General features: G+C 45.8%; 1 protein-coding gene across 1 annotated transcript in view; it reads right to left on the minus strand.

Annotated features, from left to right (window-relative positions):
• WDFY1 (WD repeat and FYVE domain containing 1) overlaps positions 1-17,136 on the minus strand; it is a 31,898-nt gene that overhangs the window by 2,763 nt on the left and 11,999 nt on the right. The window contains exons 6-11 of the mRNA XM_030887189.2: positions 14,469-14,619; positions 12,830-12,942; positions 10,468-10,594; positions 7,001-7,106; positions 2,889-2,990; positions 1,997-2,127 (exon numbers count right to left, since the gene is read on the minus strand). Of these exons, the coding sequence (XP_030743049.2) occupies positions 1,997-2,127; positions 2,889-2,990; positions 7,001-7,106; positions 10,468-10,594; positions 12,830-12,942; positions 14,469-14,619 (730 nt within the window). The remainder of the gene's footprint in view (positions 1-1,996; positions 2,128-2,888; positions 2,991-7,000; positions 7,107-10,467; positions 10,595-12,829; positions 12,943-14,468; positions 14,620-17,136) is intronic.

A 17,136-nucleotide genomic window follows, 5' to 3' on the forward strand; every position in this document is an offset into this window, starting at 1 on the left:
GGGGGTGGGCGATGTTGGTTTCGGGGTTAGAGGTATACTCGAGCAATCATTTCAGGGCTTCATCCACCCTCCACGATGCCAGAAAGACGAGGGCCTGTGGGAATCTGACTCTGGCTCTCCCCTTTCATCAGATTCTTTGATCAAAATTTTCAGGAGTGGTGGTAACGTCAGTTTTGAACACGGATCCTTAAGCAAAGGATGACAGAGGCATGATAGGGTCTCAGACTGACTGTTCTATACAAGGTTTTTAATCACCCCAAACAACTGACTGTCATTTTCCTAGAGGAAAGGCTGCTATCTATACTCCTACACAATAAAGCAAGAACATTAAATAGAAGAACCTCAATACAGGAGGCCATTAGGCCTGGGCAGAACATCTACGGGCAGCCACCAGGATCCCCTAGTGCCCCTGGGTCCTTCCCTCAGTCACGAGTCACTTGCCAACGTCCTTGAACACACAGGGACATCCCACTGTGGGCCTCCATGAGGTCTGCCAGCCCGACAGTTTAAAAGCTTGATTATTTACCACTAAGCAGCTAATTTTCAACAAAGAAACAAAGTCGATTTAAAGAGGAAGACCCAGTTTCTTTAACAAATAGATAATGTCTTCCAAAAAACCTCGACATCCATACCAATACTGTGAATCAGGATCCATACTTCACACCATACACAAAAATTAATACAAAATGGATCAAAATCTAAGTGTTAAAACTAAAGCTATCAAGTTCCTGGAAGATAACATAGGGTGACAATTTGGAGCCCTAACTTTGAGAATAACCTATCAAAGATTAATGGAATACATGAGTGACAGGTGATCAAATAGATAACTGAGACTTATAAAAAATTAAATATTTAATGGTCACCAAGTCTCTTTACCAAAGAGATAAAAAGAGAGCCTATAGGTAGAGGAAATTCCTTGGCAATGGCTTAATTTCTAAAGTTTATAAGCTATAACTTAATTTCTAAAATATATAGTAAATGCCAATGCCTCAACAACAGAAAGACAAATAATTTAACTTAACAATGGGCAAAGGTCTACAATTTCTTCAAACCAGGGACACCAGATGAGCAAGATGGTGCTTTGAGAGTTACCGATCCTGACTGTTCTGACCAGGGGCACAACAAAAGGTTGCAGAAAAGTGGGGAAAATGTCACACGGAATTCAAATGCCTTAAAAAGGCCAGACCCACTGGACCAAAACAAACTAGAGGAACCCTTGAACCTCGCTGCAGATGACCTCTGAGCACAGAACCGAGGCTCTCTCTGCGGGTCACCTTTCAGTCAGGTCAGGGACTGGCTCACAAAGAGACAGCGCCAGCCCCTCGTAGCGTGCTCACACCCACAACGAAGGACCCGGCACTCGTTTACCCAACCACGAGGGTGAGAAGCAGGTAGCGGGAGGGCAGCAGGTCAGGAAACACAACAGGATGGAAATAAGGACAAAGCTGGCACACTGTGAAACACTGTAACCGCCAATTGTGAAAGGGGAACATCGGCTACAGTGTAAATTGTCACCTTAAACACAATAAGACACTATTAAAAAAAAAGAAAAAGGGAAAAAAGGCAGGTGGTTGAAAAGATGAGCAAAATGGTGGGTGCACCCTGATGGTTCAGCCCGCGCCAGGAAGGAATGGAGACTGGCCGGGCGGACAGATGTTTCTTACACACGAATCACGCAGAGACCGCGAACTCGGTTGTGCGCGAAAGGCAGAACAACATTGTCTCCTGCTTTCCCAGCAGGTGCGCTAAGCCACTGCCATCGGTTTGCACGGGGACCTTCCCACGGACAGACCGGCAGAGAGCAGGGTCAGCAGCGTCCCACGTGCGGGCTGCTCTGAGGACCAGTCCTCCTCGGCGCGCAGGAGGCACCAGCCCAGCAACCCTGGCAGCGTGAGAGGAAGTCAGGGCAGAGTCCTTGGCTTTAGAAACCCTTTAACACGTTCAGAAGGACTAATGTGGGGGTGGGAAAGCGTTTCCCCAGATCCGGGACACTCACTCTTCGTCTCTGATGGAGTCGTAGCAGGAGTCGCACATGCGGACCTGGAACTCGAAGCCCATGACCGGGTAGCTGGAGCGCTTGCTGCTGCACTTCCCGCAGACGGCCTGCCCGCATTTCCTGCAGTGATGCTGCCCGGAGGACCCAAGGGAGGAAAGGAGCAGTTTAACCTTTGCTTTAGGGCTCCCCTTAGGGCTGGGGAGTCAGAGCAGGTAAGGTTCGCCTTGAATTGAAATCATTACAACCCAATGTATCAATGAAATCTCAAAAGATACTCAATTTTGACAATTCTTGTGGATATCCACACAACCCTACCTTATCAGGTCACAGACTATTTTCTATTCACTCATATTATTTGTCTCGATCAATGCCAGTGATCCATTACCAGCTGCCATAGAGCTGACCCCAACCTCTGGTGACCGGCTGTGTCAGAGCAGAATGGTGCTCTGTAGTGCTTTTAGTGGCTGATTATTTTAGGAGACCCCAGGCCTTTCTTCTGAGGCACTCTAGGGTAGAAATGAACCCCTCGTCTTTTCAGAGAGCTACTTTCCCCAAGTCGTATTGTCTAGCGAGTAGAGTGTAGCCTCTGTCCGGGGCTTTCAGACTCAGCTTGAGCAGCTTAGAGCCTGCCAGAGAAGGACCTGCACTGTAAGAGCTTCTTCTCTCCCCACAGACAGGCGCTCCGCTGTCCTCGGCAACCGTCCCTGCTTCTCTATGCAGGGGAGCACAGGAACCACCTGACAACGGCCTGGCTCTTGGTCAGCCTCCTGATGGCAGCAATAGGAACTGACAGGATTTGCAGGAACCAAGTGTTTGCGAAAGATCAAAAGGCTAATTAGGCAACAAGACAAAGCCTATGACAACCAGCAATGGTGCCCTGTGGGCAGCTTACCTGTCTCAACCCCAGAGTTTTTGTGTCCCACATCTGCTTTATGTTCCAGAAAAAGGGCTGTTCGCATTTCTGACAAGAATCACTTTCCAACCACTGAGGAGCCTGTGGGAAGAGGAAGTCCAAGCCATTACCGGTGCGGCCCCTTAGCGAGTGGGCCCAGGAATGAACAGCACCCAGCTGTGACCTCGCTACAGTTTGCACTTCCTTCGAAAGCTTTCCTATTTCATAGCAGTTGGCTCTCGCCAATGGTATGTGTACCTACATCCTTTTAGCCGTGCTCACAGGGCTCCTCAGTACCTAACCTATAGCTCACAGGTTATCACGTTTCACTGAGAACTCTGGAGAACTTCCTGTGTACCTGCTTTTTCAGGTCAGGTGTGTGAAATGTAATTCCTGCAGAATCCGGTGAACTGCCGCCTAGAAGGCTGTCGAGTCGCCTGTAACCAGGGAGGGTCTGGAAGAGAAAGGCTCCGATCAAGTTCTTCCAGGTGAGCTCCGCACAGAGCAGATGGGTCCCTCTCCTTCCCAGTTCTCAAGAGGGAGTTCCTCACTCCCGGGTGTGTAGACCCGCCCTTAGCAGCGGACTCACTGCAGACCAGCGGGCTCTCGAAGACAGCCTGGTCTTACTCACCTTGGGACAGCTAAGCGCTAATGGAATAGGGTCTTCATAAATTTATGTTGAAACGGATGAATTAAACTCTCAAAGTAACTTTATTTGGAATTGAACAAATATTTTTCTAGACAAAATATTTACAAATGTTCAAGTACAAGATGAACCTACTAAAAAATGGATTGGCCTTCGAACATCACCGAGATGCTAAGGGCAGTGAAAAGAGAAGACGTTATTTGCTGTAACTCCAACCAAACGAAGATGAAGAAATAACAAGTAACTTTTATGCAAATCTGGTAAGAGGCCACAGTGGAGGACCCCGGGATCTCTCAATGACACTCAGCTCAGATAACAAGGCAGTGAAGACGATGAAGACAATGAACTTCAGAGAGGTTCTGCAGGGAATTTCTGTCGGGTACAGAAAGGATGAAGACTCCCAAGTCTTTATCACGTGTCTTAACACTGGCAATACTTCTGGCTTTGCTATTTCTTACTTGAGACAAATCACCAGAGTTATTTTTGGTTTATGACACCCAATGGTAAGGTAGATTGGGGGGGGGGGCAGAGGTGGGGGAGTGACCAACAAAATGAAGTTAAATCAAAGAGGAAGAGGGATTCTTGAAACAGCTGGGGAAATGGTGGGAAAGCGGAGAAAGGGAGGAAAGAGGGAGAGAAGATGATCACCTGCCAGCCCACAAACACCTGAAGCCGAGAGGTAGGAAAGGCTTGTCCATGGGGGGATCCAGGGAGCGTGCCGTTGACACTCTAGCTCCAGCTCCACTCTGACTCACCACAACCCAGTGCCAGGGTGGGACTGGGCACCAGGGGTGTTTCCAAGGGTGATTTCTTGGAAGCAGAGTGCCAGGCCTTTCCTCTGAAGCACCTCTGAATGGACTCAAACCTCTAACCTCTTGGTGAGCAGCTGAATGTGTTACTGTTTGCACAGGCACTTAGAACTTTGACTACTAGCCTCCAAAACTGTGAGGCAATACTGTACGCCAGATACTTCCTGTTATTTCATTAGGGCAGCCCCAAGAAACTAACGCATGGGGTTTGCTAACGGATCCAGTTAGTCCGTGAAACTCAGACTCACAAATAATTCAAGGCCACATTCAGCAAGCGTATGTATAGATTCGTGGTAATGTCACGTGGTGGCCTGCTGCAGCCCACTGAGGACATCATGGGATGTCACTGAACAGAGGGCCTAGTACAAGGCAGTCTTTACAAACTGCAGGATGTACATTTACTGAAGCTTCCAGACTCTGTGGCCACCTTATAGGTCAGAGCTCACTAGTATTTGAGGGTACGCTAAGATTCATGTGCATTCCCCAGGTCCTGTACAATCTTCTGCAGCATCATAAAAAAACCAGCCAACTGCCACCGAGTCCAATGCAAACCAGAGAGACCCTATAGAGAGGCTACAACTGCCTCTTCGGAGTCTCAAAGCTGTACATCTTTACAAGGGAAGAAAGCCTCATCTTTCTCCCTCGCAGGGGCTAGTGGCCTCAAACTGCTGATTTTGAGGTTAGCAGCCCAATATGTGACCCACTGGGGTTCCTCTCTGGCATATCCTAGCTGACAGCTTTGTTTTGTGGTTGAGAATATGCACAGCCAAATGGACACCGATGCGGCAGTTTCTATGTGCAGCTCGGTGACACTGATGATATTCTTCAAGTTGGGAAACCATTTTCGCCTTTCTTTTGTGAGTCGTTCCTCTCTCATTAATGTAAACGCATGACCTCCGAAGGTTCCCCTCTAATCTGCTGTCCCTTTACTGACCTCCTTTGTAATGCCTGCATGGAGAGGGAATTATTTAACGTGGCTCTTCTAACCAATCTCTAACTTTCACCAAAGACCTTCTCCTGCATGGGTCTGGTAAGGAGGCGGGGGAAGATACTGACAGAATTCATCTGTGAGTGGTTGTAATACGATACCCTGGCATGCCATCTTGCTGCATATAAAATGAACCTTCTGAGAAGCAGGAGGTAGGGATCTCATTACCAGTCAGAGGTAGGAGTGGAACTCTGGACCCCAGATTCCTGAGCAGTGAAACTCCTGGATCTAGAAGACAGCTGTACCATCAGAGCAGCAGCAGAATCAGGATCCAGGGCATGGAACAGAGTGATGGACTCCCCACCCGACAGAACAAGTATAGCTGAGTGCTTTTGTACAGGAGACTGGCTTGTGGAGTGGGGTGCCTCTGGGCACTTAATTGGGGAAGCTGGGCTTGTTGACACTTGTGGAAGTGAACTGTGTGCCTTCGAGCTGAAGCTTACTGGAGTGGAGTGCCTCTGGGCACTTAATTCAGGGAGCTGTGTTTGCTGGTCCCCAGAGCTTGAGCTGAATGGATGCCTTTGGGTTGAGGCTTACAGTAGAGTGATATGCCCTTTGGGCTATTTATTAGCAGACCTGGAAGAACTTTGTAATGTGACGGTGAACAACTATATCCTGACTGATTCTCACTTGCACTACAACCTGTTGACTTCCTTAATAACCACTTTCATCATGAATATTGTCTGTGAGTTTGAGGAAGCCCCTGCAACAGACATTAGAACATAGAGGTAAACTAGGGCATGCAAATTAAGATGCCACAATGTTGAAGGCAGACAGTCTTTATTAGTTAAGCTCTTGTTTGGGGTTCAGAAGACTTCAGGGGATCTTTGTGGTGTACGAGACCCCATTTCTTTTGCTTTCTCCATCAAGGGTTGTAGATGCCATTAGAAACAATGGCTAGAGTGAGGGTGGGGGGAAAGCGGAGGAGGGGTGGGGGGGGGAGAGAAACAATGGCTAACAGGCCTTTGGGCAGAGGTGAGGAAGTGCATCCTGCCTGGAAATCATGAAACAGCTGGAAAAAGCCTCAAGAATGTACGTAACCTTGGAGCCAGAAGTTTATTTTCAGAAGGTTATCTGAAATAAAAGATTTGAGCACTTGTACGACAAGATCTACAATGTTCACTGCAGCGTTACTTAAATAAGTGAAAACCAGAATTATTTCTAAAACTACAGTGTGTCTAAAAGAAGGAGAGACCTTCAAAGTCATCCTATTCAACTATTTTACTTTACGGGTGAAAGAAATGAAGACTCAGAGAAATCAAGGCCCCTGTCTAACCAATGTCTCCCAGCCAAGTTAGTGGTGCAACCAGGGCTAGAGGGCCATGTGGCAGTGAGTCAGCTGGCTTTTTAAGATACTACTGCTGCCACGGACGCAGACAGAGGAGCAGGGTCCAACGGACTCCCAGAAAAGCCGAGGCAGAGAGAGCTGTGTCTGTGCAGGGCCTCATGGAAACCACAACCACTTTCCCAAGGGTCATGTCAGTGTGCTTATCAGAGCCAAAACTGCCCCTGGACGTTCAGTCTGGCCATAAGGACTCTCATGGGTGCAAACTCTCACATGCGGCGGGCACGCAGTGGAGAATGGCAGCAGGACCCCACCGGACAATAACCAAGAGAAGCGAGAGGTTGGTATTTATGCAGCGGGACCCCAGAATGCGGCCCCCCTTACCTCTTCTCTGCTCACATCCATGTTCCACACGGTGATGCCACCATCCGAGGAGCAGGAAACCAGCTGCCGCGTGAGCTGGAGGTAGCACAGCGCCTGCACCCTGTCACTGCCGAGGAGACCAGGGCAGTTACTTTTCTAGATGCGGACCGGCTCGTTTCCACCCCCCATTAGAATCGACAATTGGTACTTCATCGCTGACTATTTAGTGTAGTCAGATCTGCTCTAGTATACACAATGTGGCATTCTCCATGTGGTGAGACAGACTAGTCATTTCTATAAAACAAATACCACTTATTTACAAATCAGCTGTTAAGAACTAAGGGCCAGAGAGGAGTTGAATCAACAAAATTTCTTTATAAGGGACTCAAGATGTACCTGTTGGTTCAGAAATGAGAGTGATCTCAGGACCTTGCTGGAACACACTTCACGTAAACATATAATCCAGAACAGCTGGAGCCCACCAAAGAAGGAAAAGAATGTTCCTGGAGTCAAGGTCAGGAGGCCAGGGCCTGAGATGAGCATCACAGCTCTGTGAATGTGGCTCCGCCGAACTAGAAAGTACTCCTTCCCAATGAACCACAGCGGACAGTTCGGAAAAACAAGCTTGGCAGCCACTCCAAGAAGGGCTTACATTCCAGTGTCATGTTACACATGATTGTCCAAGGTCAAAGTCCTCACCCGAGTCTCTGATCCACACCTGCTTTCAGGAGCCACTTCAATGGGGTGGCATACATGGAGAGAAAGGGGAGGAATGTGACTAAGGAGGTTTTACTACCAAACACCAGACACGCAAGGCTAGTATAGAGTGTCCTGAGCCCTATCGAATTACTATCTTAAGAGATGGGGTTTTGACAAAATCAGTTAAGCAGTCAGGGAACCCACCCTATCTCTCACTTAAGACATCTGGAAAAGCATTTTCCTACGCATTGTTTACTTTAAAAACCACATCCATACCTTCTGAAAACGAAACAAACTAAACCTAATGCCACCGAGTCAATTCCGACTCATAGCGACCCTTTAGCATTTCTTAGTCTGTACATTTGTATGGGAGCAGAGGGCCCCACCTTTCTCCCTCGGAACAGCTAGTGGGCTTGAAGTGCCGATCCTGTGGTTAGCAAAGTACTTTCATTAGAGTCTCAGATTAATAATACTAAAAGCAGTAACACGCACTACATGTCAGGGACTGTTCTAAGCCCTGTAGGTGGATAAACAAACAGAAAGACCCAAACTCATGGCTCTCATTGATTCCCAACTGATGTGGATAAACATATCTAATCCTCACAGCAGCCCTGAGAGATGGGTCCTATTATCACTCCCATTTTATAGATGAGAAGACAGAGGCAAAAGGAGGTATTAAGTACCATGTTGCCAGCCATGTGGGTCAGGAAAGCTGAATTCTGAACCTAGTCAGTCAGGTTGTGTTGACTTGAATCAGAAAATATAGCCAGTCGACACAACTCTTTATTCTCACCAGATCACTCCATTCATGTGCTACACACACGTTTCAAACACTACCTTGTTTGAACCGGGGCCAGCTAGTCAAAACAATGGCTTCGTCAACATGGAAGACAGACAATGAATACAATCAACGTCTCTGGGTTTGGATTATCCCTCAGAAACTAGAGTCGATACAGTGGCTGAACTAGGTCACAATACCCTTGAATGAAAGTTGTGATTTAAGCACACTACTGTTTAAATTTATACTCAACTAATACACAGCATTACAGTAAATCAGAAAGAAAGAAAAAAAAAATCACCATTCTCTCCCCCCTCACCGACAGGAAGCTGCTTCTGCGTCACAGTGACTTAGGAGGCAGAGTAGTTCCGCCCTGCGGCGTCCTAGCCTGTTCTCTTTACAGAAACACACAGCACAGCGTTCTCCCAGAGTGGCTGATGGGCGTTAGAAAACCCAACCTTTCAGGTTATCAGCTGAGCACTTACCACTGCGCTACCAGAGGCCCTTTAAAAAAGAAAAGTAACAGATCAGAGTAAAACGAGCGCATGCCCTGAACAGACCTCCACAGGACACTTCTTGTCGCAGCTAAGGTGCCACAGAACCAGGCACGTAACGTGCCACAGAACCAGCTACGCCGCAGCACGTTTTATGGAGTAGGCCGTCCTTCTCAGAGTCCAACTATTGCAAGTTCCCGACTGCTGCCTGACTGTCAGAAACAGTTGTCAGTGGCGCATGTCCAGCATCCTGCGCTTGTTAACTTAATTCTCTACTTTGTGTCACACGCAAACACAGTGCCAAGGGGTTTATATCCCAAACTACACTTTAGTCCTGGGAGCAGAGAAGCATGTCCTCTCAGTATGAACACTGCACTTCAGAGGGCCTGCCTGGCCCCTGGCAACGCAGAGGGGGATCCATAGAGAGCCTACAGAGAATGAGAGCTGGGGTTGGGGGCACGCTCAGTCATTCAGCCTAGCTACTTACTACTCGGCACTTCCTAAGTGGCAGGTGACCGACTAGATATGAGGATGACACAGGTGGAGAAAGATGGACCCAGCCCGCGTCTGGAGGGGTGTGAAATGCACCCGCAGGTGCCTTGATCTGGGGAGCTACGGGCGTCATTCCAACATCATCAGCATTTTCATTCTCCAACTTGTTATTTTTTACAAAAAAGCAAACGGCAACGAGCAGGTGGACATCTGCAACCGACTGTGATGCTGCACTCTCAGTGACCGGGGTCTGTGGGGCAGGCTGCTCCAGGGTCTGCAGGCCGCCAGGCCTGTCTCGCACAGAGCCTTTGGGTGGGTCAACCCCCAGTTGTTCAGCTGGCAGTGAGTCCAGCATCTCACTGGTGGGGGCCACAGATTTTGATAGTAGGGGACACAGTAACTTTGAGCTCCATCAGCAGCAAACATTAAAAAAATCATACTCAATTGTATTTCAGAATTCATCAATAAAAGCATTTGTAAATGTGTTTAAACACAAAGCGCAATAACATATTAAGACACACAGACAAAAATGTAGCTGTGCCAAAACTGACCGGCTGCCTGACCCCACAGCATCACCATAAAATGGATCACCCTGTCCCAGAGTTCAGGATCGGGGTGGGGAAGGGGGTTTGCTCTGCCCATCTTACAGCTCAGAGGGGACTCTATCTACACTGAAGACCACTTCTACCAGGGAGAGATGAGCTCCTAGAAATAACGAGGAGTTTCAAAAGTCTGTGCATGCTTTTGGATGTGTTGATGTGCTGAAACACAATGCATGAAATAAAGCTAAGAGGAGTAACTCCCAAGTGTCCTTTCAGGGGATGACTATCAAATTCGGGGGAGTCTGAACAGTAGTAAAGAATCTGCTTGGCTCTTCATAATTTACCATTCAGCATGGATAACAGACACCTGCTTTTATAATAACACAAGCAAGTTCTCTACTTCATTCATACATTACAGTACCACAACATTAATGTTTCCCCTTCTCCCTCAAGCTTAGGCCCCCACACCTCAAAGTCACTCACTGGTGGCCCTGAAGCAGGAGGGTTCGGCCTTTCCTTCCTCCAATGTCCCACATGATAATGCTGTTGTCAGATGCTCCTGAGAAGAGTAACCGCTGAATAGGGTCCCACCACAGGCAGGCAACACTACCTACGGGATTTCAGAGCGAGAAAAAAGGAGATGGATTACAACTCTACGTTGTGGTAGGGTGCCAGCAGGCTGATTCTGACTCACGGCAACTCTACAGGACGGAGCAGACCTGCCTGTGAGGGGTTCCTTTGCTGGAATCTTTACAGGAGCAGAACACTCTGTCTTTTCTCCCATGGAGTGGATGGTGGGTTTTAACCACTGACTTCTCAACGAGCAGCCCACAGCTTAACCACTGCACCATAAGGACATTAAAAAACCCCAAACACAAACCTACTGCCATCAAATTGATATGAACATTTCTGAGACTATAAATCATTATAAGATCTGAAAGCCTCATCTTTCATCTTTGGAGCAGCTGAGGGGTTTGAACTACCAGCCTTGCAGTTAGTGGTTCAAAGTTTCTCAGCTACACTGCAATGGCTTCTTCTCAGGACATCAGGACAGACAAGCCTGGCAGCTGAGTCTTCATTGTGGAAAAGGTCACTCACCATTTTATTATGAGTCACAGTGAAGGCAGCACTGCCCTGATCAAAAACTGATAAGATTGACCTTTTCACATATATATATGAAAGATTAGTCCAGAAAAAAAACTTTTAGAAAAAAATAGTCAAATTAAAAGGGAAAGTCATCCAGTAAGGTTTATTGTGGTCACTTCATACAAATAAAAACCTCGATTCTCCCACAACTCTATGACTTTGCAGAGTTTACCTCAAGATGTCTCTTTTTACTAAAATTAAACTAAGTGTCTCAAAAGAAAACACCTGTAGGTGAATCACACAATTATATCAGAGAGGGAAGATTTTTAAAAAAATCTAAACCATCTAAATCATCTCCTACACTGGACAACGTATCAAGTTTGATACCCTTGGGGGAAGCTCTTTTGGTGGATTACTTCCTTTGTCCACGGGATGGCTGCATGCCTGGAAAAATATTACTCAACTTAAAAAAACGGTATGAGTCACACAAGTCAATATTTATGGGGGATATACAGAAAACGGCTGTAGATGTAATCGAAAAAAAATATCAGAAACTAGTTTCTCATGCAAACTTTCCAAAAAGAAATACCGCATGCTGAAAAGGAACCCTTGTGGGGCTGATAACCACAAGCTTGAAGGTTCCAATCCACCAGCTGATCCTTGGGAGAAAGATGAGGCTGTCTGCTTCTATAAAGATTTACAGCCTCAGAAACCATAGACAGGGCCACCATGAGTCAGAATCGGCTTGGCAGCACTAGGTTGGTTTGGGTTTGGCATTATGAAAACTGGTTGGAGGTGCCTATAATGCAGGAAACCTGACCCTGTGTAATCCCGGGTCTCACACTACACTTCCGCTGGAGGCCCAGGAGCATATAACACAGGCTTTCAGTATGAACTCTGCACAGTCACCAGACCCATCCTGCCCCAGCAACCAGGGTCATAAGACCATTAGTCAGAAATGCCAAGTGGCTTCTTCAGGGGCTGTGCTTTCTGGTACACATCCTAACGGAAGTGACTGTCTCCACCCCCACCCCGGCCCCCACATCTGATATAATCTATCTCGCCTAACCAGAATAGCCAGGAAGCACAGAGTACAGTTAACACGGCTACACCTAGAGCATTACTGTGCCATGTAGGCCCATCAAGAGTTTGCTCTTTAATCAATTGGTTCTCAATCTAAGCTACATGGTGTCCAAGTTCCTAATTTGGGGCTCACAACAGAATCTGATTGCATGCTTTCTCTAAAAATTGTATTACCGTAGCATCTAACAAAATGTATCTATTATACAGCTGCTCATGATGAGTTACCGGTGCAGCTAATGACATTTCGAAGGCCTGCCAGGGCAGAGCCAACTTGAAGCACAGAAGAGAAACGCATTCCGCCCAGTCGTTCTTTTCCCTCAATCCCTGGTATGTTTCCCAAGGGGAGCCTCCAGCAGCCCCACATTTCCTCCAGGGGGACATATCTACCAACTTCCTTAACTGACACTGAAACTGACTCATGAAAAAAAAAAATACCGCTAATTCTTCCAAATATCTTGCCATTTACCACAAATTGTGTAAAGATCTTCCAAAAACAGTAATTTATGTTAAAAAATAATGGATATAACTCAAAACCCTACTTTCTACTCAGAGATCTAAATCCTAGTCAAGTTTAAATCTGATGGGTCATAGAGCTGATCTTTCTCGACACCAGGGGGAGGGGTGAGTTGGACACACAGACTGGGTGTGACAAGACCTGAGTGATTACACCACCTACCTTCATGTCCTTTGAGGGTTGTGATAACTGAACAGGTGCTCTGATCAAGCTTCAGCAGGGTGATCTGTCCAGAGTAATCCCCAACAAAAGCATACTGAGTATCAAAATCATATCTGAGGAGAAGCAGTCAAGGAGATATAACCACCGCTCATCTCAACACCCTTCCATAAGAGAGGTCCCGCCCCCCATTTATCAAAGTCATAAACAGAAAAGGTACAATTCGAGAATACGCACAAACCTGAAATTAGAACCAGAAAAGGGCAGAGCCAAGTGAAAACCATGCAATATGTTAAGATGGAAGAAAAAAGTGCAAACAGTTGGAATTTCTGACAATGTAAAGATTCATTTGCTCAACAAGAATTCACCAAGGAGCTCTACCGTAGCAAGATCCTAGAATCTGGTCATGAAAAAGATGACGAGGGTGTGGCCAACAAACATGAGAGCAGCCATCCAGCCAATAAAGTCTGAAAAGGAGCTGATTTCACAGTGAACACAGCAAGAAAGAGCTGGAACAAAGGGCTGCTCATGAAATCTGGACCCAATGCAAATGGAAAGCAGACCGAGGACTCGACATCTCTCTTAGAACAGATGGTCAAGCTGAAAGGAGGGAAGGCGGCTATCGTGGCTGGGGAGAGTTTTTAAAAAGCCCCAAGTCAGATACCTCTAGTAGCAGTAAATTTATATTATAAAATAAATTAACTATTGGTAACAATTCATTACTTTCTCAGTCCGTTTGGAGACACACACACACTGTGGGAAATCATTAGTTTCTATAATTTTAAAACAACCATTTCAACTCCAACAGATCAAAAGGAATCCCTTGGGCTAGGTCAGGACCATTTATTTAAGTCTGTGCAATTTTCTCTGTCAAACACACACACAGAGTCTGACATGTAGCAGGTACAAGAGGACGGGACATTTCAAAAAATTCAAGGGAGAAGTTCATTATCTCTTCATTCCATGCCTTCACAAACTTTTTGAAGTCTCATGGTATCTACATATTTTTCAATTGCTAACTTTAAGTCTCTTGTGCTATTTGCTCATTTATAGCCAAGATTTTTGGTAACAACTTTCAAGGCAAAAAGTAACTGCCTTCTGCCAGACATCTAACTCCGAGAAGCTACATGTTGCTGACAGTGTGGACCCTGACACCACTAAGACGGGCCAGTGAGATGTACATTTCAAGGAGGCTCACTTGTGGCCCATTTGGGTAGCCCAGGACCACCCCCCCTTATTATACGGTTGACCTCCTTACAGATTCTGCAAGTTACCGATCACTAGAAGATCAATCTATTCCTTACCTTCCTTCATGCAGCCACAAGCCTTTCCAGTGAAATGCACAGAAACGAGGGGAAGGGTTTGCACAAAGGAGACTTGGGGTTTCCACAATTGTGCATTAAAATGTACAGCACCCCCGAGGAAGAACACCATTCGTTTTGTGCTGCTTTTCCAAAAGCCTGTTTTACAATGCAGAACAGTGAGTATGAGAAGTCTTGGGTAGCATAGGAAACGGGTAGGAACCATCTTGTCTTTGGGAGTCAATCAACAAATGCTTGATTCAGAACTCAAGGCTGAGAAAAAGGGACGGGGAGCAGGGGAGTTGGGAAAGGAGGCGCCCGCGCTAGAGGGAGGAGGATACTGTAAACATGAGGCCCAGGAGGTGAAGAAGTGCCTCCCCAGCAGGCTCCCGCTCCGGGTGCACATCCAGCTGACACACTTGTCGTGGCCTGTGCTGATCACCCACTCCGTGGCCACGCTGAAGATGATGGCAGACACCCGGTTCTGATGAGCTGAAGGGACAGAAAGGGAGAGCCTGCACGCTTCCGTCTTGGCAGAAGCTACTCTCCACAGGCTGAGCTTCTCAAGCCGGCCTAAACCGTCCCCTGGCTGTGATCCTGATGCTCTGTGGACACACAGCCCCCGTAACCTGCCTGACCCGGGGGCGGTCCTGGGCACGGAAGGCAGTTAAATGCTAGAAATCATTAGAGAGCGATGTTCAAGAGAAATGGGAAAGTGGATTTGTTTACTGTGCTCAAGAAACAAAGTTACACGGTTTAATGTTTACAGAGCACTTACCGTTTCTGGAATAGCCCCTGTATGCGTAAGACGTTAATGCTTAAAAAGAAGGCAAAAGGTTGGAAGTTTCTCTAAAATAAGAGCTGAGAATGAGGGCATTATTTATTGTCTTTTAGCTACATTCTGGAACATGTACATTTTTAGGTTGATTATAAGCTACACTAGAGCAGCAATCTGTCTCTACTTCTGGTGGGGCTTCCACAGCATCTGGGATAGGGTCTGGGATGCAGTAAGTGCTTAATAAATTCCTAGTCAGAGGCCAGAGAGAGAAACTGCTGGCTCTGCCTTCAATGGCACAGGCTTCCGAAGGACTGAGAGAATATTTGCCCTAAAGCCTGTGAGAGTGGCAGCTTCACCATGATTAGAGAGTTAACAGATAAATGCTCATGACAGATTCTGATACTGTTTACCCGAAAATAAGACACTGTCTTATATTAATTTTTGCTCCCAAAGATGTGCTAGGTCTTATTTTCAGGGAATATCTTATTTTTCCATGAAGAACAATACGGTACACATTTATTGTTTACTGTTTTATTAAAAGAGACCACACACTTCCTGTCTGCTCCAGATACGCTGTGGCCAACAGTGAGCTGGGCAGTGCTGCCCGCCGCTATGGTCCAGAGTCCAGAGTTACGGTAGCTTTGGGGGGCCTTATTTTCAGGGGGATGGCTTATATTTCAGCGAGAGGCAAAATTGTAAGTAGGCCTTATTTTCGGGGGATGTCTTACTTTCGGGGAAACAGGGTATGTAAAGGTTATGCTACTTGCTGTTAATTTCAGACTCCAGTGAGCCAAGTATCAGACAACAAGATAAACCTCTGCTGAGATAGGGATCGGAGACACTATTGGCGTCTTTTCAGCTGAGGTGTTATTCCCAGTTTGCACAAATACTTCCACTTGCAAGTATGATCAGTTTTCAGATAAGAAAACCGAGAACCCAACAGGTTATTATATGTCCAAAGTCTCATAAGCGCTAAGTTAGCTGGGCTTGTGTAATTCCACACAAACACTTCCCACACACCCTCAGTTGTAAAACTCAGGCCAGAAGAGGAAGTTGGCACTCCTTTATGGTAAAAATATTGAATAGTTATTATCCTTCCTTGCAAAGAACTGTTGTAATTTCTTTCTTTCTTTTTTTTTTATTTAACTGTTCTAATTATATCCTCTCTGCCGTTCTGGTTTTTAAAGTCCTTTTATGAAATCAGGTAAAATCCAGTGATGGTTGCTTTGCTCCATTAAAAAATGTTAAACACCATCACATGGAAAACAAAACAAAAGGACAATCTCTGTATTAGTGCCCCTGAAGTTTTTTTAAATGTTAGTAGTCAACAAAATGCAAAGGGCAGAAACCATTGCCAAAGCTACACAGCGTGATAACTCATAAAACTGCTTTGAAAAACAAATACAGATTAAAAATATAACTAAGCATGTAAATAAGAGACAACTTAATAACAGACAAAATGATTTTATTAAGGAGTCTGCTTTTTGATAAAACTCCGCTCATCAACTGAACTACTGAATTATATGATATATGGGTTATTTGCTAATAAAACTGTTCATGTATATTTAAGAAAACCTTCTTATCAGGTATATAAGAGAGGTCTTTAATTTCGTAAGCATATACTCACTCCAGAGGACTTAAGCATTCCTGATTATTTTAAGCACAAACTAGGCAATGTCATCTGACAATTCAACTTTGTTGCTTTTTAAGTGTCATGTTCCATTTTAAAGGGCAGCTCAGAGGCTGGTTCTGCTTGTACAAAATTCAGTAATGCAAGACTGGAAAATGTCACCTTCATAGAAAAGCGGACGTGAGCAATGCAAGATACTCCGAGTGAAGAAGTTCTCATGATTGTTTCACTTTCACTCTAGTTTCTATTTGGAACGGGCAAGCAACTATCTATGGAAAGCCAGTTTGGCCTTCTTATTGAATTTCTATAAACAGCTATGTCATATAATTAGGACACATTTCACAAAGAAGATTAGACTTTTACTGCTACCCACAAGCATAAAATGTACACTTTTAGAAAGTCAGGGTGAATGAAATGAGACGAGCTATCCCTCCAAAGTTTATGGGAGTCACTGAACGGCAGCCCACTGGTTCTGCAACTCCCCTCTAGTCACCACCAGAGGCCTGCTTTTGTCAAGTGTAAAATACCACAATTTCCAGGGTAAAGTAAAAACTGTGAAAAGACTCCCAGTCACTAGTCCTACCATTCTAAAACTAGAGGG

The sequence above is a fragment of the Echinops telfairi genome, unplaced genomic scaffold, assembly GCF_000313985.2.
Source record: "Echinops telfairi isolate 266 unplaced genomic scaffold, ASM31398v2 ScPeMD7_3;HRSCAF=10, whole genome shotgun sequence".
Lineage (NCBI taxonomy): Eukaryota > Metazoa > Chordata > Mammalia > Afrosoricida > Tenrecidae > Echinops > Echinops telfairi.